Consider the following 22,243-nt stretch of genomic DNA (forward strand, 5'->3'; position numbering starts at 1 on the left):
TTCCAGCTGCCAGTTTCCTATATTTGGAAGGGAGGAGGGAAGTTGGTTTGCTTTGTTTAGATATGATACTTGTCTTTCTAAGTCTGGCTTATTTTTTGACAATTTTTTGAATTGCTTTTTATTAGATTTTAAGCCTCTGTCAGATGTGTAAATTGCAAATATTGTCCTCCATTCTGTAAATGGTCTCTTCGCTCTATTATTAGATTTCTCTACTTAGCAGAAGCTTTTTAGTTTGATGGAATCTCTATGTTTACTTTATACCTTATTATTTGGGGAGCTTATCCAAAATAATATTTGCCCATACTAATTTTCTTGATGTAAAATAATTCCTACTTTATAGGTAGGAACATTTGGGATCTTACTTACATTTGCTCTTTGATACATTATTTCCTCAGCATCATTTAGTGAAGACTTTAAAGTTCTTCTAAGGCATATTCTTAATGCTTTTGTGGAAAAGTAATTTTCTATAGGTGTAGACTTATTCTGGGCTCCTTATTCTTATCCTAATTTACTGGGTCTTGTTTTTCTGTCAGTACTATAATGCTTTGAAGTGTATTTTGAAGTCAGGTATTAAGATTTCTCCAGTTTTCTGCTTTAAAAGATTCAGGATTGTTTTGGTTACTTAGGATCTTTTGGGATGCCAGAATTTTAATTGCCTTATTTACTTCTCTGAAGAATATCTTTGGTATTTTATAGTCATCACATGGAATCTGAAGATTACTTTGTGGAATATGGACATCTTAACAGTATTAATACTTTGAATCTATGAACATTAGAAACATATATGTATACTCATTGATTTCTTTTGTCTGTATTTTATCATTTTCATTGTCTATACCTGGCTTTGACTAATACAAGATGATCATTAAAACATGGGCTACTATCTTAGACCGAATTAGGCGAACTTCGTTGAATTTGGCAGCAAGTCTATGAGAAGGTCTCAGATTCCAAACTTTTGTGTTTGAGCTGAGCCATCTGGTTATATAGTAAGATTCTGTAGGAAGTGAACATTACTACTCATGAATTTCAGACTTAGCCAGTGTCACTTGCAAAATTCACACTGTGGAATTTCTTATACAGAATTAAATTTCCTACCCGAAGAAAGCATTAAAATTCCACCACAGAAAAATATTATTGACTTTTTGTGATGTTTCTTTATAGGACTCAACCATCCTGAAGTATCAGTACTCAATATATTTTCTGATCAAGACTACAACAGATCAGTCATCACAATAGTGGCTTCTGTTGAGAAGCTAGGTAAGAGTTAAGTTTGTCTTTGCATATACATAAACCTGTGTGATTTATTTCAGTCTGTCTGAAACCTACCCTTCTTTGGTGAACAGTAGGTTTTAGATAGAGTGAAATGTTATTTAACTGTTGATATCTTATAAGTCTAAATACTCCCCTTTACTCAGTAAAGAGTCTACCCCCAAAATGCCTTTTATTTATTTATTTTTCTGATGGCATATACATCTTAAACACGACCAATTTCCCATTTATTGTCATTAGACCTTGGGGTCTAAGATTCACTAACATTCTTTTGCTGAAGACTATTATTCATCCTTCATGGTTAGGAAAAACATGTTCAGATTTTAACCTGTGACATCCACCTTGGGTTGATTAAATTGGCATGATCTTGAGCAGTTGTGATTGAGTTGATTGCCTGAAATCTTAAGTTGGAACATAGATTGAAATGAAATGGGCTCCATGCCTTACCGAGATGTCAGGTTTCAATTTAAAAGACTCAGATTTGAAGAATAAGCATAGCAAAAATTATATTGGGGCTGGGAATGTGGTTTAGAGGTACAGTGCTTGCCTAGCATGCATGAAGCCCTGGGTTCGATTCCTCAGTACTGCATAAACAGAAAAGGCCAAAAGTGGTACTGTGGCTCAAGAGGTAGAGTGTTAGCCTTGAGCAAAAAGAAGCCAGGGACAGTGCTCAAGCCCCAGGACTGGCAAATGTGTGTGTGTGTGTGTGTGTGTGTGTGTGTGTGTGTGTTCAAAATATTTTCAAATAAACTTGTTTTTGATTTTAAAGATTATCTTTTTATTCTGAAAGTAGCTTTGTTTTGAGATGGAAGCATTGAGTTATAATTCCTTGCAAGCATAGGACAGACCATCTTGAGTGCTAATCATGACATGAAATATAGACTCTGCCTTTACTCAGTTGTAGAATTGGTCATTCTAAACAGCTAATGGAAACTGTGTAATAACCCAAAACTCTTAGGTGTCTATAAAATTTATTTATACAGAGTAATTCAATGCAAAATGTGATTGACCACCAGATAAAAGTCAAACAAAAAATTAGTATTCATGCATGTAAAAGTTTATGATTTTAGCTGGGTGCAGGTGGCTCATACCTGTAATCCTAACTACTCAGGAGGCTGAAATCTGAGAGACATGGTTCAAAGCCAACCCAGACAGGAAAGTCTGTGAGATTCTTATAGCTCCAATTAACCAACAGAAAACTGGAAGTGGCTCTGTGGCTCAAAGTGCTAGAGCGCTAGCTTTGAGTTGAAGAGCTCAGGAACGGCGCCCAGGCCCAGGGTTCAAGCCCCATGACCTACAAAAAAAAGTTTATGGTTTTGCCTGTGTTTTAACATTATTATTCATAAGCAATTTTGACAGTAAGGAATTATATCAGATTAACTGGAGAACATTGGCATAATTAAAAATAAACCATTGTGAAAGAGTGAAATAGTTTAAGACCAATCAACGTTGCATAACTTCTCCCATAGTGAAACAAGTTGGAAGACATGTGAAGTTTTATGACTGTTGGGAGGTAGGGTAAGGGAAAATGTTGACTCTTTTGTTTCTCATTATTTTGGATGAGAAAACAATCTTTTATACAGATGGCAAAAGAAAAGAAACTTGTGGGACAAGCAAACCATAACTTCTTTAGATATGATTGCAATTTAATGGTTGTTTTCCACATTTTTTAGGCAACTCCATTCTTGCTGCTTGCTTGGAGGCCGTCCAGACTATAGATATGGAGGCTCAAGAGGGGATCCATCCATGCCTGGGTGCTGTAGATCTCATCCCCATCTACCCTCTCTCTGGTGTCGGGGTGGAAGAGTGTGGAGCACTGGCCAGAAGTAAGAGAGACTTAAGGTTGTTATTTTTTATTGGAAACTTGTTTTTCACCATCCCAAATAGCCTGTGACTATCTACTTCTTCCTCAGCTTCCTGGGAATGGTTGATCTTGAGGAATTGTATTGTAGTAAGTGTGTGTAGTTTGCAGTGGCACATCTATTCACTTGCTACACCATGGCACTATAGTTGACTAAATGTTGTGGGGTGTGAAAAAGATCATTCCTAATTTTGTCCTTTAAAAATTCAAATAGATCGTGAGGAAACAACAGTGATTTCTAATGAGTTCCTTGGACTCTTTTGGGCAGAATGATAGCATGTTTTGCCATCTGTGTTCTATTTTCTTGAGCAGGGGTAATGATGAGGTTCAGAAACCACTTAAATGTTAACTCCTTCCCCCTTTCTCCTCTGTCTTTTTTCTTTTCCCCCCTTTTTATGCATAACTCAAAGATTTTCTATAGAGCTGATCCGTCACATGCATGGTTTCAACCCCAGGGGTAAGTTTAATTTGGAAAACTTGAACCACGTCACTTGAGGTGTTTTTGAATTAGGCAAATTGGGAGAAAAGAAAAGACCTTTTGCCTAGACCATCTAGCTGGCTAATTATAAGATGGAGAGGCTCATAACCTTTGGGGAAAAGCTTGCCTAAGTGTAATTACATTCTTCTCCGTATGACCTCAAAAATTCCTCTATGATGTTGCCTTTTTCTTTAATAGTGAATTATCCAACATTTGGGATATAGATTTGGGCTTTAGCTCAGCTCCAACCAAGCAGCAGAAATAGGAAATCAGACTTGTTTCCAAAGGAGTAACCTTCCTGGTTGTGCTGCCTTTTAATGTGACCTGACAGCTGTAGATTATTTTACCAAGGACGTTTTGGCTCAAAATTTGCTCTACTTTTGATCCAAGCAAGAGTTACAATTCAGCATGGAGGAAAATACATTTCACACACATACACATACACAAAAATAAAGGATTTAGAACTGTGCAGACCAGAATAATGATTTTAATTGTCCTCAAAACAATTATGGACAATTATATTAACTCTCAAATTAGCTAGTACATGAAGTTCTTTACATCCAGGACTAGTCCACTCCAGATGTTCCTTCTGTGCAGAAGATGGTTGAGGAGTAGAGGGCCAGCACACAACATCTCTCCCTTCCTCTGCCCTTTTGCTTCATTGGCAGCTACTGTACTTCATGATTTAAACATGGACATTTCTAATTAAATGAGAGCTCAGCTGCATTCTTGAACTAATTTATAACATTTGATTTGAAATGTAATAGCTTCAATCTTCATCTGATTAAAAACAGTCATATACTATACACGGTTACTATTTTGATGCTTCAACATGCAGTTTTTATTTTTACATTTCCTTTCCTACACAGCTGTTCATCTAATATCATCCAAATTTTTTAAAGATTTTTTTTTTGGTAACAGCATGCTCAGGCATTCTTATGAGGCAGAAGTATTCACATCCTAGGATCCCACTGTTTTCAGAACATTAAAGAGATGTTTTTCACCAGAGCAACTCATTTCCAGGGAATCCAACTTTCAAATAATTTAATTAACTTTGAGGAGGACAAAAGGCAATATAGGATGTGCTAGTAACATAAAAAATATAGTAAAAGCTGGGTGCTGGTGGCTCACACCTATAATCCTAGCTACTCAGGACGAGTATCATCGTTTGAAGCCAGCCTGGGCAGGAAAGTCCCTGTGAGACTCTTATCTCCAGTGTATCACTCAAAAAGTGGAAGTGGAGCTGTGGCTGAAAGTGGTAGAGTGCTAGCCTTAAGCAAAAAGAGATCAGAGACAGTGCCCAGACCCTGAGTTGAAGCCCCATGACCATCAAAAGATAATTGAAAAAAACTAAAAACATAGTAAATATTGACATATGTAATTCATGTATGCTTTGTATGCAAGAATTCTACCACTTTTTGGTTCAACTGTAATCTTATATATTAAGGAAAGCATTTTGTTGTTATTTTCTGTGCTGGTACAAGTGCTTGAAGTCATGGTCTAGGCACTTGCTCCTTAACTTTTTCGCTCAAGGCTAGCACTCTACCACTTGAGCCACAGCTCTACTTCTGGCTTTTGGAGGCTTAATTGGAGATTTGAATCTGACAGACTTTCCTGCCCAGGCTGGCTTTGAACCATGATCCTCAGATCTAAGCTTTTGAGTAGCTAGGGCTTACAGGTTTGAGGCATCAGTACCTAACTCAAGACATTGTTAAAGTAGTTCCCAAGTTGGTATTCTGGGGATTTATAGACACTGTCAACATCATGTGTATGCTTTTGTACATGTTCTTTAAAATGTACACAATGGAAACACCCCTAATTTTGCGTATAATTTTAATTAGAGACATTTTAGAACAGGGAAAAGCAGGGCAGATATGAGAGATGAAGTGCAAAAGACTTCAGTTTGGCTGACTGGCTGAAATTTAGACATGGGGTAGGATGGGACAACATTCCTGGAAATTTTAAAAGCTCAAGATGATGTCAGAGCCTAGGTTATGAAGTTTTAGATGGCTCACGAGCTCAAACCTTATCCAAGGGCAGTGGAAACCATAGCCATATTTAAGTCAGAAAGTGGTATGATTGACTTTGAATTCAGCAATGTCATCTTGCCTGTATGATAGAGAATGATGAGAATGAGAAGCAGGTGGACAAGTTTGGGAAGATGATGGTGGCCTATAAATAGGTGCTGTAGGATGTTGGAGGGTAGGGAACAAAGCCATAGTATCATTGTCATCACTCAGGAATGACTTGAGAATGAGAGCCTGAGGAGAAAAAGTATGCATACATTTTCTACATGTTAACGTTTGGTTGTTGCATCTGTCATATAAGCCCCAGCAATAGATATCTTGTGTATGTTTCTTTACAGATTGTAGATATTTTTCACTATTGTAGAGTTTGGCTTTCATTTTCTAGAAAAGCTCACATTTGGTCTATTAAGCCAGTGGTTATTGCCTCTATTTCTCTGAAAGTTTTCTTATTCCTCCCTTATTCTTCTACCCTTTTCTTTCTTTTTAGTTAAAATAATACATGTGGATATATCAAATATTCTATAGAATTTATTCCAAAAACTCTTAAGCATCTCTCTACCTCTGCCATGCACATATACAGTCTCCTTTCAGAACAAAGTACTTTCAACTCTTTTATCTTATTATCTAAGATTTGATTCCATATATCTAAATACTATGCTCACACTGATCATTTTTAGTTGCTCAGTGTTAGACACTTTTTGTTTACTTTTCACTGTGAAAGATGAGAATTTAGCTTCATCTACCCCATTCCTTACCCCCCCCCCCACTTCCTGATACTCCTTTTTTTTTCTGTGCCAGAACTGGGGCTTCAACTTGGCTTGGGCACAGTCCCTTAGTTGTTTTTTTTTTTTCCTCAGTGCTGGTGCTCTATACTTGAATTATATGTTTACTTTTGTCTTTTTGGTGATTACTTGGAGATAACAGCCACACAGGTTGGCTTCAAATCATGATCCTTGTATTTCAGCTCCCTGCATAGTTAGGATTACAGTCCTGAGCCACCATTGCCTGGAACTTCTTCCTCCTAATACTAAAATTTGTACTAATATTTAATGTTTATATTATAGGTATGTAAACAGTCCAAATGAATTTTTTCTTTCTTATTTTACATTAGTTTACATTTTTATAATACTTCATATTTGGGTATTTTTTCTATACCATATCCCAAGCCTTCAGTAAATTTTTCAGTTCTTCATTATTAACTCCTAAGTGCTTTAGTTTGCTCTCTGGATGTTGCTTAAATTTACTTATTACAACAATATCCTGGCCATATCTAACAAATGCATTATCAAAGACTAATTCAGGCATTTTCTTCACTCTGCATAGTTGTTTGCTACCTCCTTCTTCCCATCCCTACAATATAATTGTTTTTTTCCTTGCTTGCTTTTCCTAGATATTTTTTGATCCCTAGGTTTTTACTCTGAAGTGACACTAGAAGGCTCAGTAGAAATTCTTTTTTTTTTTTTTTTTTGGCCAGTCCTGGGGCTTGGACTCAGGGCCTGAGCACTGTCCCTGGCTTCTTCTTGCTCAAGGCTAGCACTCTGCCACTTGAGCCACAGCGCCACTTCTGGCCATTTTCTGTATATGTGGTGCTGGGGAATCGAACCCAGGGCCTCATGTATACGAGGCAAGCACTCTTGCCACTAGGCCATATCCCCAGCCCTCAGTAGAAATTCTTGAGTGTGTTTACCAGATATAGTTTGAGCTGGCTAAGTTGGTATTCTGGAGAATCTCCTTTGGTCTTTATTCTTGGTGAAATCTTCAGCCAAAAGTTTAAATTCAGAGTTTGGTGTTGAGGAACAGGGCTGGAAAGTCTCAGCACTTCATAATATTTTCATAATTCCCCTCTTTCCTCTAATCACTCCTCCTACCCCTTAGCTGTGCCCAGTATTCCCCAGCCAGATGATTTACTCCCTATTTTGACCTTCACCATGACTTTCCCTCCCTCTGTGATGCTGCTAGTTCTCACCATTTTAAGGTATCTGTGGTACAAATGAGGTTGCTTCTATGCTGTCTCTTTTGCCAGGGCAGGTTGGGTAAAGTACCCACCACTTGCATATCTCTTCTACAACTTTCAATGATGTTTGCTCTTCTGTATCTGTCTGAGTGGAGTTAATCCTCTAAACATAGTCTTTTCATCATATTTTTCTTGATAATTTGATAGAAGTAAGCATCTAGATCCACAGGTTCATCTTTACCTAAAGGCTTCACTTCTCTAATTCTTAGTGATTTTTGATTTTTTTTTTTTTTGCCAGTCCTGGGGCTTGAACTCAGGGGCCTGAGCACTGTCCTGGCTTCTTTTTGCTCAAGGCTAGCACTCTGACACTTGAGCCACAGCTTCACTTCCGGCTTTTTTTGTATATGTGGTGCTGAGGAATCGAACCCAGGGCTTCATGTATACAAGGTGAACACTTTACCACTAGGCCATATTCCCAGCCCTCTTAGTGATTTTTAATTATATTGGATCCTTCAATAAGTTTATCTAATTTAGAATTTCTGGTAAACTTAGAAGAACATTCTTTGATAAGCCTACTTCAAACTCAATACTGAGCATATTTAATCTGAATGTTAGGACACCTGGAAACTTTGTACACTTTATGTACATGGTTATTGTGGACCATCATGCTTCCTCAGTATTTTCCACCACTCCTGTCTCTCTATTTTCCTATATGGGCACCAGCGTCCCTGTCCTATGACTCTGTTGTCTTTCTCACTCTCCAAGTCCCCACAAACTTTCATAAGGATTGATTGGAGGTAAGGGCAGAGGGCCCTTAAGGAAAATTCACCTAAGGATTTGTCTATAAACAAGGAGCTACTCAGGATCAAAATATTAAGCTTTAAACATGTGTAGGACTAGGGACATGATTCAAATGGTAGAGGATCTCCTTATTCCACCATGAGTCACTGAATTACAAAAAGGGAAAAAATAGTATTAAGTACAGTTATTGGTCAAATAAAGTATTATTTAATGACATGCTATATAAATCAAGGAAGGCTATTATTTAGGAGGCAGGAAAAATAAAATACTAGGTAAGTAAAATGTATGAATGAAAAAATAGTTCTTATATGGTTTGTTTTACTTTTTTATATATCAAATGTTAATGAACTTGATTTGAATTACTAGCCCCATAGGAGGTTTTTTGGAGGGTTCTTAGGATGTGTAGGACTTGTGCCATGAAAGGTTCAGAGGGCAGCAACATTTGGAGACCCTTTTATGACCTTATTGCAGATGGTCAAAACATGGGCTGATCTGGAAAATCAGGAGCAACTTTTCATGTCAAGGATTTTCTACTATGATTCTTCAGTTGCTATATAGATGGTCTTATAGAGCAGCATTGGATTTGGTTAACATGAGGCCACGTAGGCACTGGATTCTGATATAGTGCTTGCCACTATATCACTATTAGCACTACTTTCGTTGCCATCATGTAAAACTCACAGTTGACCTTACAGATAGGTAAACATACATGATATTATAGCATTTAATTTGAGAATCACAAGATACTGCCATCATATAAAAAGCCAGAAAACAATGAAAGATTGTGCACTGGAAAAGTGCTTAAAACTATGAAGGTTGATGCCCAGCGAGTTCAGTACATTTTAATTTATTAAATAGAGTTACCTGGTTATTCACGAATGTGTAGCACTACAAGCTTAATAAATGCAGGAGAATGATAAGAACCACAATGAAACAGAGGTGCTAATGAGGAAGAAATAACAAATGGGAGACTTGGCATCAACTAATTTAATAGTCACTGATCAAACATTATGGAATAGCCCAATTCACATGAAATAGCGACATTCTCTTCTCTTACCTGGCCTGTGTTGCAGCGTTAAGTGCCAGCAATTTAACACCCATTGGGAAACCCGTAACTAGTAGAAGGGCCAGTGTTATTAAATGAATGCTTTCCTCTTCTATCCATGAGACAGACAATTCTGTGACCCATTTCCGCAGGATTAAGTCCTACTTGATCACAGCGGTGAACAGCATTGACCTTTTTCATTCCCTATTACCAATATCTTAATATATATTGAATAAAGTTTATTGACATATAAACATGAATAAATGTCCTATATGGATGTTCTAATTAGGATGAATAGGGAGAATGTATGAAATCGTTGCTTGCCTGTACACCTTTTGTAATTATTTTCCTAGTCTAGAGGTCATAAACAAGATTTATAGTTAAAAATTGGGGGCTGGGGATATAGCCTAGTGGCAAGAGTGCCTGCCTCGGATACACGAGGCCCTAGGTTCGATTCCCCAGCACCACATATACAGAAAACAGCCAGAAGCGGCGCTGTGGCTCAAGTGGCAGAGTGCTAGCCTTGAGCGGGAAGAAGCCAGGGACAGTGCTCAGGCCCTGAGTCCAAGGCCCAGGACTGGCCAAAAAAAAAAAAAAAAATTGGGAAGACTCCCTTCTCCCTCCCCTAACAATCACTTCATCTTGGAATATTCAGAATGTAGACATAGGTCACTGTAGTAGCAGACATTATTCGCCCTTTACTAGTAAAAGCAACTCTGGGGAACCTTACAGTTCAGGAGCTTTAAATTTCTGATTTTTAGTAGATATTTACAGCACCATGAGATTGGTACATTATTTAGTTGATGATGCTTCCAAGAATGTGGACCGCATGCGGGGTTTAGAACAGGTAACTGAATACCGTGTTAATTTTTTAAAGCCAAGGTTACCATATTTTAGCGATCTTTTTCTGAATTCTTTGATCTTTGTGACCTAGCCTTCCTAGCATTTATATTGCCTTCCAGTGTCAAGGTTACTGGAATTAGAAAGTTCAGAAGCACTGGCATATTGGTGTTCATAGCATTGGTGGGCCAGTAAGCTTAAGTGCCTAAACCCAATTCTCTGCATACCCTCGTGTACATACCAACATATCCACCTGGTCTCTATAAGTGGAGGAAGGTATGTTTCTCAGGATAATCATAATGACAACATGGAAGTAGCGATACATGTTCATGTTTGAATTTCTGACATATAAAAGCAAAGGCATTGGCAAGAACAAAAGCAAAAAAAAAATTGTTTTTAAAAAGCCAGGCACCGGTGGATCATTGCTATAATCCTAGTTACTCAGGAGGCTGAGATCTGAGGATCATGGTTCAAAGTGCCAGCATAGGCAAGAAAGCCCATGAGACTCTTATGTCCAATAACCACCAGAAAACCAGAAGTGGTACTATGGCTCAAAGTAATAGAGTGCTAGCCTTGAGCTGAAGAGCTCAAAGTGGTAGAGCACTAGCTTTGAGCTGAAGAGCTCAGGGAAAGCATTTAGACCCAGAGTTCAAGCCCCACAACCACCACCACCACCACCACCACCAACAACAACAACAAAAAACACAACAAAACCAAAAGCAATAAAAAACAAGAAAGAGAGAAGAACAAAAATGTTACCTAGTAAGTTGGTCTCTTTACCTCCCTCCCAAAACCTTAATCTAATACCATTCTATCCAATATGGAGGCTACTAGCCATGAGTGGTCACTGGACAACCAGTCCAAATCCCATGCGCTAAGTGCATGAAGTGAACACTGAATTCAAAGCTTTGGGTGGGGAAAGCGAATAAAAAATATCTCTTTGATAGTTTTCTTATGGAAAGAGATTTGATACTCCTTTTGGATATGCTGGATTAAATTTTTTAAATTGTTAAAATAAAAAAAGACTGTGGGAAGAAAGAGAATAAGGTTTATACCATGATAATAGCTTAGAAAGCAGGGAAAGAAAGAGGCTTCCCACTCCATGTCCCCAAGGAGATAAGAGGCCTAGGGCTGGGATTGAGAAGAAGTTATAACAACTAGTCCATTCTTTCTATCCCAAAGTTTGAACCAGTCCCATAGAAGAGAAAGGAGGATGAGCAATAGAAATATTACCTTTATTACTATTAAGACTCATATTGGTGTCTGGACTTACTCAGCCAAAGAACTTAGACAGGCTGATCCAGGCAGGCACAGATAGCACTAGACAGATAGCACAGAACACCTACTGGACTGCCTTAGGACCCAGAGGAAGGTGAGAGATGAGGCAAGTCTATACATAGCCAGCTTCTCTCTCAAACATAAAGGTTGGGAAAGAGCAAAGCCAATATATTAAGTTACAGCAGTGGGGACAAAATGCCACTGACTAGGTGATTTAGATAAAAATTTATTGTCTCATAATTCTGGAGGCTAGAAGTCTGAGAACAAGGTGTCAGAAGGGTTGGCTCCTAAAGAGAGCTGTGAGGAGGGACCTGTTCTGTCTTGCCTCAAGCATAACCCGCTTCATGTTCACATGGCATTCTTCCTGTTTACTGTGTGTGTCCAAATTTCCCTTTTTTTTATGAGGACACTGATCGTATTGGATTAGGAGGTACAACTTACTCCAGTATGATCTCATCTTAACTAGCTATATTTGCAGTGGTCCTATTTCCAAATAAGGTCACATTCAGGGAGCAGGGATTCAATATGTGCCTTTTTGTCAGTGGAGTGGGGAGACACAATTCAACCTGTAATAGACAGCAAGGCTACTACTGTTTCAATGAAGAGGAGACATCAGTCATGAGCAAGAAGGATTTTTCTTCCAGAAGTGATTGAAAGAAGGAGAAATATGATTCATGTAAGTGGACATTGCTGAGGATTGATGAGGAAGAGAGGGACTGTGGAAAGGAGGATGGTAGGGCTTGAGTTTGGGGTGGGGATAGATGATAGATTGCTGAATACTGTTTTTGGCCAGTAGCCAGGAAGAGGGTTGGGAGCTGAATGCACACAAGAAAACTAACTTCTGCAAACCACTTGTTTGCCATTTTGAGGAGCACAATTTGTTCATAGCCATTTGTTGCTGTGGAGAGTATAGAATATTATTCTATAACTTGATCCTGGGGCATGAGAATTGGCCTCAAGGTGCTGTGAGACACAAGAAAGTGAGGCAGATAGAGTTAGCATGGCACAGATGGAAAGTTATTGAGAAGATTACTAATAGAAGTACAGTCCTGGGTGGCAGCAAGACCAAATGGATTACTGTAGTTTGGGTCTGAAGCGAGGTATACATGGTTTATCTTAAGCTAATATCAAGAAGTCTGCCACATTCCTCACCACCAGGAGTTTGTTGTTAAGTTCTACATATCACTGCAATAGTTTTCCTATTTATATTTTTCTGGGAAATGATGCAGGAAAAACTGACTAGGGTTCCTTTGGAGCAAACATGATGGTCACCACCCAAGTTGATTGTAGTTGTGTTAAGCTGAACCCACACACGTGACCAGCAGAGGGATTCCTGACCATTCCTGTGGCTTTGCCGTGTGCCATGTGAATGATTCTTGGGGGGCACTCAGCTATTATCTGAAAGAATACATGATTGTCAATGGCCTGAGCAGTATTTGGAAATGACCTCTGCTAAGCACTTTAATTCTTGATTTCCTGCAAGGTTATGGTATGCTCTAATCCAGAAATTCTCCATGATTTTATTTGTATATTTGTATACAATTGCCCCGCAGTCTCCATTGGGAGTTGGTTCTAGGATCCTTTGTGCATAACAAAAATCTATGAATGTTCAGTTCCTTTACATAACATGGTACAGTCTAGCATTCAATTTAGGCATATCCTCCTGTATACTTTAAACATGCAGAGATTATTTACAATGCTTAATAAAATAAATAATAATTGCACTGTATTGTTTATGGAATCATGACAGGGAAAGAAGTCTGTATATGGTCAGTACAAATGTAATTATTTTTGCTCTTTAGTTGGTTGAATCTGTGGATGTAGAGCCTATGAATATGGAGGGTAGAGTATGTGCTCCTAAACCCATATCATATTGCTTGTATGTGTTTGTATTAAAAACACTATCATACTATAGTTTATTCATCAGTATGGAAATTAACCATGGAATTATATAGACACCTAGCCCACAACTTTTAAGTAGTTATCACAGTGTCTTATTTTATCTATTCCTCTATTTGTGAATATTCAAATTATCACCCCTTTTTCCCATGTTACAAATCAGTGCAACATTTTTGAATTGTCTCATTTACAAAAACAGGGACATCTTTAAGGAATACAATTGTTAGGTTCAAGCATTTTAATATTGTTAATAGTTGTTTTTACATGAAAATCAGTCAAGTACTGAACTTCCTGTCTTTCCAGGCTACATGCTTTTTTGTGTTTTTAATTTTTTTTTACCATCATGCAAACTGTAGACAATTTCGATATGCAAGTAAAATTCTTTTTTCTCCATTTTGAAGTATAATTGTTTCTATCATCCAATCATGATCTGTACATCTATTTGTTCTGTTGAAATAAAACACAACAGAGCATAAAGTAGCATCTAGTAATACGCAATAGAATTTCCTTTCACCTCAAATTATTTTTTTCTGTTACCTCAAGAAAGAACAGGCAACAGAATGTGTCCATCAAAATGCAATTTAGGAATTGTACTTGATCTCAGAATTGTACTTGATCTCATTTTTCAGCCTAATGTTCCTGGTCTTTCATCAGCAAGATCAGCTGCCTTTTTTTTTTTCCAGTCCCTTAGAATAACATCCCATTCTAGTCAGCATGTTTAATGTACTTCTCAATGATGTTCTAGCACAATAAATTTTGTATCTCATGCATGTGTACATATGGTAAAAATTTCTTCAAGTCCTAGCCATGTGGGGGAGAAATATTGCGGTTGCTTTGTTAATGCAGTGTTTGTGTTGGAGTGGGTAAGGCCCGACGCTTTAACTCTCAGTGCTGGGCGTAATGAGATGGCTTTGATGGTGGTGTAAGACTCTAGTGGGATGGTCACAGCTTCACACTTCAAAGCGGAGCATATGGGTGAATCCTGGTTAGCTTTGTACTCTTTTGGGGATGGTTGGGAGACAATTCTTAACAGCTCTGTTTAATGAAGACATTGAAAAAGAAATGTTCTATCTTTAAAATAATTTTGAATTGCAAAAGAGAAATTTCCACCAGCCCCTTTCATAGACTACGCTAAGAATAATTTTTCCTAGTCTGTACTTAATTAGAGGTAGTGCAACATCCCTGCTATCCTGTATTTCCAAGTGCCGCTCTTTTAAAATGTTCTGTGTGGCAAGATTTATCGGCCAGTTTTATTTTAGGTATGTGCATGGATTTAGACAAAACTTTTGGGGCTATCTGTTTTGCCATCTGAGAGATTTTTATCACTTCTGGTAGGGAATTTTTCCCCCTTCTCATTAAAAAAATACATAAATAAGAAATCAACGAAACAAAAAACTTGGCTATATTAAGAGAGCTATACTAAAACTAGAGGATGCTTATGAGATTTCAAGTCTAGCACCCAGTTTAATTTTTAGATTTTTGTGCTTTTATCCCCCCTCTACTTGATTTGTGTCTGAGGTGCTAGAAGTTGGAAAAATATTCTTTTGATTGGTATATGCTTATGAAAAGATTTGATACTTTTTTGAGCATTACTAGAGTTTTGATTTAAGAATGATAATGACAAACCACACATTCATGGGGGGCGGGCGGCAGCAGAAAGAGAATTTATTCCTAGAGGAAGAGAGTGATAGACTTGAGGGATTTTTTTTTCTAAGTTGTGCATTTTTGGCTGCTATCAAAAATGTAACAAAACCAAGCTTATGAGTTATGTTTCTTGAGCTGCTGAAATACAATTCAGTTAAATTTCAACTCTACTTGTACTAGAAGTCCCACACTGATTCTAAAAGAAAGAAAAGTAAGAGGAAGTGAGCAGAGAGTTGGGTTGGGAGGGATGGAGGAGAATGATGAAAGGGTGACATCAGTTAAGGTGCATTGTACTTATAAACTGATTTGTTGAATGGTAACTCCTTTGTATACCTAATTTAAATAAAGAAAGTTTACATACCACCATTGGCACGAAGCATGTGTTAATGTAAGGCAGACAGGTACATTTAGTTTCTGAAATATTATGTTCCCACATCCCTTTTACTATTATATATTCGCTAAAGTCCTACATTTCAGCCAAAGTAGTGGCCAATTTAGACATAATAGAGACATTCATATTAAGAGCATGAAGTTTCAAGTGCTTGTTGTATCAAGAAACTTCTAATTGTATCAATTCTTCTTTTGCAAAGAGAAACAGTAAGTCAGGCCCAGAAACACAAAGGATACATGTTTTCCCTGATATGTGGAAGCTAGATTTATCTTATAATCTTATAAGTAAATACTTTTGGGTAGTATGCAAAGGTTTACAAATGTATTGACGGAAATATAGTAGTTTCAAGGGAGAGTGCAAATAGTACAATTCTTTAGAAAGGCAAAGTCAGTGTTCAATAAAACAAACAACCAGGAAGTGGGTACTTGAAAGGGATGAGGTGGAGTTAAGGGGGAAAGGGTAGGCAAATGAAGAGAAGAAAAAGAGAACACAGTCAAGAATTCAAAGTATAGCCTACAAAATTAAGAAGAGTGAGGGAAGGGGCTGGTGAGGGAAGGGGCTGGTAAGGGAAGGATGGATGAAAATGTGGAAAGGGTGACATTGATCAAGATGCATTGTATTCATAAACTGCTTTATTAAATGCCTTTATTAAACTCCTTTACACAACTACTTAAAGATTACAAAAAGTAAAAATGAAATATAACTAAACATAGAGCTGTCTTAAGCTAAGATGAGCATATACAACATACATGCATCAAAATTGCTAGAAGTAATTTTAATCAATAAAGGCTCAATATATGTGTCTACATACATACATTAAATATACATTTCTATATTTATAAATATATGTTTAGAACTATATATGTCATAGACATATCCCATATATCTGTATGGTATACCATGTATGTATACGTATACACGTAGACATATATGAGACAAACTCATTTACTATCTCCCCAAGCACATATGGCTTTACTTTGCAGATGGGAACTGTTTCAAGGACAGTATATCAAATGTGAACACATGGCAGAAAATTGTTCCCATAGGCTCCCACTGGGGATACAATGTATTCTTGGTGTTGAAACCAGTTCTCATTTTGTTCAATGTGATCCTTACTCTCATTTGCAAGTTGGCAGTGAATACTGATATTCAAGGCTTGCAAAGTGCTTAAGAGTCAAAGTCACTTTATTCAACTTAAATCTTTTGGTGAAAAACTATAAGATACAACTCTCAGGGTCTCAGTGAACTAGAAGGGGCAACAAATGCCCGTCATCACCTGTCCAATACAAGCAGATTAGATTTGAGGCTGTTAATAAAAACAAATGAAAGCTCTGAAATAGCATATGAGACAAGAGGCAAAAAATGAATGCCAATGGAAGGAGAAACGTAAAGTGGGAATCTGTTCAGTGCTGGAGCCCTTGTTTTTTGGGACTCACTGAGACTATGTTGATTAGGCACCTTTGACTCCCCTGCAAAGTAGAACAGACAGCTGAGACAATTATAGTTAGCAATGACTTTTCAGCAAGTATGCCCCAAACTGTTCCTTTAAATATTTATGCCAAGCATCTGAAAATTGCTGAGATATAAGTTTGAGTTTGAAGCGTTCCCTTTTCCTCCTCTTCCTCTTCTCCCCCTCCTCCGGCTCCTGCTCCTCTTCCTACTTCTCCTTTTCTTCCTTTCTTTTCCTCCTTCTATTCCTTCTTTTCATGCTGGTATTGCAGCTTGAACTCATGGCCTCACACTCTCACTTGGCTTTTTTTGCTTAAGGCTGGAGATCTTCCTACAGCAACAGATCAAAGTTCACCATTGACTGAAATCTCTGAAAACCTGAGGCAAAATAAATCTTTCTTTAAAAAAATTGCTTCTCTCATGTATTTGTCACAGCAATGAGAAGTTAACTAGCACACGGCTTCCTGTTTGATACTAATTGTTTTGTCTATATTTTCTAATCGAAGACTGATCCCCTTGTCCCTCTTCATTTTTGTCCTTCACTTGTTGCAGATACTGGCTCAGTTGTCCTATGGAATACTCACATTCTATTTTTTTTCTGAATAATTACTTATTTATTGACAAAGTGATATACAGAGGGGTTACAGTTTCATACATAAGGCAGTGGGTACATTTCTTGTACGATTTGTTACTTCCTCCTTCATTTACCCATCTGTCTTCTTTCTTGTGGTCTTTTAAAACTTGTACCTATTCCTCAAGATTCTTTGGAATGAATTTATCTCTAGAGATTAGATTGGTCAATTTTAATGGAAAGAATTCTCCACATGTCTTCTGTGTGTTTCAGATGTTTTACACATCATCCCAGGAGGACACCATATCTTACTTCTGGTGATATATACATGAATTGATTTTGCCATTATGCAGTTACAAAAATCACTTAATTTTTTTTTAGTGTTGGGAATTCAACATAGGGCTTCATGCACTCTACACATTGGCCTATACCTCCAGCCCATTTGAAAATTTATTATTTTGGGATGCTTATTTTCTCATTGCATCATCATTTTCACAGTTACTAATCAGATTTTTTAAATATTAAAATGATTGTCCTTGTTAATTGGGCTCTCTGGTTACACTGGGAAGTACTATTCATATAGGGAGATGGAGATAAATATTCCTTTTTCTTCTTGTAATGGACAGATTTTTGGATAAGGTGTTAGTAATGCTTTAGGGGAGCTTACTTACTTTCTTTTTTTGTTTATAGATAGAGAGTGATTCAGAGATGTCAAGTAAATTATTCCAGATTCCATTAAGAATTCCAGATTCTATTAAAGAGTTGAACTGCTTTTCAATCTCCTGCCTTCAAATGTATATGTTATATCCATTGAACAAAAATACCCTCTGCCCTACAACCCCCAATTGTGCACAGTTGGAGGTTGTAGCTATAAACATCTCTGCATGCTTTGCCTCTGAGGCTCAAGAATACTCCTTTGCAGGCAGTCTGACCTATGTAAACATGCAGTAGTTAAGAATAGTAGCTCCAAATAGAGGTGCTGGCCTGGACAGGCAAAGAGCTGGGAAAAACCAGAACATGTGTTAAGAGTATTTAGTGGGAAAGACTTTTGGACATCCTATTTTGTGCTTAAGGTGACTGCTTCAACCAAGGTGAGAGTCACTCTTAAGTTATGGTTGGGTAGGATACATGTAACAAAAACAATTTGGAGAGTGGTCAGATGATCAGATGTCTTAACATTTTAATTTTCCTGAAGTTCTCCTAGTTCTCTTGTCGCCTTCCCCACACTGTCATCCAGATTTGAGGGGACACTTTAGCTAATGGCTTAAGCCTTCTTTAGCAATTCCTTTGCCTTATTTGGTTGGGTAACTATTGTCTCAGAGAAGGAACATTTTCTAAGACATTTTACATCCCAGCAATACAAAATCTTTCTTTATAAAATGTTCTATACTTCATCTCTTTTACCAATCTGGTAGCCTATGTTACAAGTACACAGATTGCAAACCCAAAAAATTGCAGATGGGAAAATTGAGTGGCCAGAGGCCCTGGATGTAGTGTTCTCCATGTACCTCCAGATAAAGAAGGCCCAGACCTGTTTCAAAAATCCCTTAAGCACCTGTGTTTTATGCATGCGTCAGAGAGGTGCATGCTGCTGCCATCTTTGCCTAATGTGGACTTTAGTTAGCCCCTTGGAAAACTGCCAGAGCTTCAAGCAAAAATCCTCTGATGTAGTAATCTAAAATAAATAGGAAAATAATTCTGTAATCTGCCTTAAGAAGATAGAGTCAGACACCGAGAATCCAGATATAAAAAGTGGAAGATGAAGATGGGAAATGTTCTGCCATTGACTCTTTTCTCAAGTAGTTATACAAAGAATGTTTCGTCATTTAGAATAGCCTCCACTTAACATTTAAGAAGTAGGCTTCCTTAGATGACCCAGTACTATCCGAGAGAGCTGTGTATGATGGTAGAACTAGTGTATATCTGTGCTTTCCTGTAAGGGGAACACCAGCCATATGGTCACTGAGCATTTAAGATGTACCAAGTACCTCTTGAAAAACCTAAAATTTAAAATTATTATTAAATTATTATTATTATTTAATTACTAAATAGCACATTTAACTATGGATATTGAATGGTAAGGATCTTCCTTGGACCCTTAACTTTTTATGTACCCTAAGAGTATATTTGTTGAGGCTGTCATAGAATTGTTAAAAATCAAAGTCACTTATTTCATTACTCTAGTGATGCATTTTCCTTGTGAAATCAGATGTGTAATGAACTAAAAGCCCAAGCCTCCTTACATAAATACAAACTTTCATTATGAGATTAATTTCAAAGGAAGATTAACTGTGCTCACTATTTGGTTGGCAGATGTGTATAAATCTTATAAATTACATGCTTTAGTGGTGTTGGCTTCATGAAAGTATTCAGCATGTAGAAGGTGTTAAGATGATTATCTTTGTGATAATGGTGTTAAACCTATGGCCTTTATCATTTTTACTTATTTTCCCCCCTTATTGTCAAAGTGAAGTACAGAGGGGTTACAGTTTCATATGTAAGGCAGTGAGTACATTTCTTGTTCAACTGCTTACCTACCTCTTCCTTCATTTTCCCTCCTCCCCCCTCCCTCTTTCCCTTTCGCTGCCATGAGATGCACAGTTGGTTTGCACCAAATGGTTTTGTAAGTATTGCTTTTAGAATAGTTTGTCTTTTTATCCTGTTTTTTTTTTGCAAGAAAGCCCTTGGTTTTATTTTAACTTAACCCTGTGAATACTTCACAAAAAAAGTATTTTGTGAATATTCACAAAAATACTTACACAGAAGCAAATAAAACTATACAGTCAAAGTAAATATCTATCAGATAATAACAAGTAGAAGTTCAAAGATGGATAAGTTGTTAAGTGGTTGATGAGTTTGTATAATGAGAGGGATAGCACACACAAAAAACATCTGATATAGAATTAACAAAAGCTTTGTAGTTTGTTTTTTACATAAGAGAAATTGGCAATGTAGAAAAAGGATGAAAAGGTAACATTCAGTGATCAATACAAAGACCAATAATATTTATTGAGTTCAGACTTATTTACTGTTGTAAACATTTAACAAAAAGCATTATGAGATCTAAATACAGTGTTTGACAATTCAACAAAATAAGTGGTATGTTTAAAAATAAAGCTGATGAACAATAGATCCATTCTGTATATTTTAACAGTTCGAGAAAAAGTAGCACAGTATTTTAAAAAAAAGTATACAGCAAAGATTGTTCCTATAAGAATGGCAAATTCTGGAAACTGTAACTACAAATAAAGCCATTGAGCAGTCAAATGATCATATTCTTAATCAGGAAGAAGATGTAGTAATAACAGTCTGCAATCCAGTTATATTCAGTTGTTAATAGAGAATGCTTTTCCTTGTCAGTTGATTTCATAGTTCTTTTTTCCAAGAGACAGCAAAACTTTGGCAATTGGATGTATTGAAAATATATTTTCACAGTTCAAGACACAAGTGTAGCTTTTTATTCCTTTATTTTGTGTGAAAGTTAATCTGTACACCAAGGCTCAGAGTTTTATACTTTGTCTCTCAATTTTGGTATTCCCTTTACTTTCCCTAGTTCTAATACATGAATATACAGTATCCAGGGTACTAAGATGAGATAAAGTGATAGCAGGGGTAAAACTACAGGAAGGGAATATGAGAGAAAAAAGGGGGTATGGTTTTACATGGCATGTTGAAAATAATTACAACAATGATATACCACTTGTTTCCATAACGTGGAGTTCATTTCACTTAGCATCATTTTATGTGTTCATAAGGGCATAGCTATTGGGCTATTATGATTTTCTGCTCTGACTAGCTTAATCATGTAGTAATTATTCCCTATCAGGGAAACCATAGAGTCCATATTTCTTTTGGTCTGGCTCACTTCACTCAGTGTAATTTTTTTTCCAAGTCCTTCAATTTCCTTATGAATGGGGCAATGACATTCTTTCTGATAAAGGCATAGAATTCTATTGTGTATATGTACCACATTTTCCTAATCCACTCATCTACTGAGGGGCATCTGGGTTGATTCCATATTTTGGCAATGACAAATTGTGCTGCGATGAACACAGTTGTGCTGGTGGCTTTAGTATGGTCTCACTTGTAATCTTTTGGGTAGATGTCCAAAAGTGGGGCTGCTGGGTCATAGGGGAGCTCTGTGTTTAGCCTTCTGAGGAGCCTCCATACCACTTTCCAGAGTGGTTGAACAAGTTTACATTCCCACCAACAATATAGTAGGGTTCCCTTTATGCCCTTTATCTTATTGGGATAGGTTTTGATCTGATTTTGTTAAAATTTCCCACTACCCGTAGGCCTTGCTCAGAATCTGGTGCTGCATATACCTGGCTTCAGTGTGTTTCTGTTTGGTGAAGCTGACCTGCCTGAGAAGCGCAGTCTTGTCCAGAGAAGGAAGCAGCTGGGCTGGTTTACAAGGAGAGATTTCAGCCACCTTCAGCTTGATCTGGGGGTCACCCCTGCCAGAAGATGTGGTATAACAGGTTTGGCATATGGACTTGGTTCTACTTTTTTTTTTAAACTACATAATAGCATCTTGAGTTTCCTTATTTGCTTAGTTCCTCATAATGCCAAGAGAATTACAGTAGTGATTCTTTCTAACAATCTCCTTCCAGCTCTTACTCTGACCTTCGTAACCTAAACCAGAGAGTCTAGAAACTACCACCAGATGCTTGGAGGAGCTCCCAAGAATGACATGGAACACAGATAATGACGTGACCAACAAGGAAAAAGGATGC

General features: G+C 37.4%; 1 protein-coding gene across 1 annotated transcript in view; it reads left to right on the plus strand.

The window, feature by feature from the left end:
- The window catches only part of Ftcdnl1 (formiminotransferase cyclodeaminase N-terminal like), a 33,125-nt gene that overhangs the window by 3,341 nt on the left and 7,541 nt on the right, over positions 1 to 22,243 (plus strand). The window contains exons 2-3 of the mRNA XM_048344202.1: positions 1,162 to 1,257; positions 21,803 to 21,988. Of these exons, the coding sequence (XP_048200159.1) occupies positions 1,162 to 1,257; positions 21,803 to 21,988 (282 nt within the window). The remainder of the gene's footprint in view (positions 1 to 1,161; positions 1,258 to 21,802; positions 21,989 to 22,243) is intronic.

This window comes from Perognathus longimembris, chromosome 4 (assembly GCF_023159225.1).
Source record: "Perognathus longimembris pacificus isolate PPM17 chromosome 4, ASM2315922v1, whole genome shotgun sequence".
In the NCBI taxonomy this organism is placed as follows: Eukaryota; Metazoa; Chordata; class Mammalia; order Rodentia; family Heteromyidae; genus Perognathus; species Perognathus longimembris.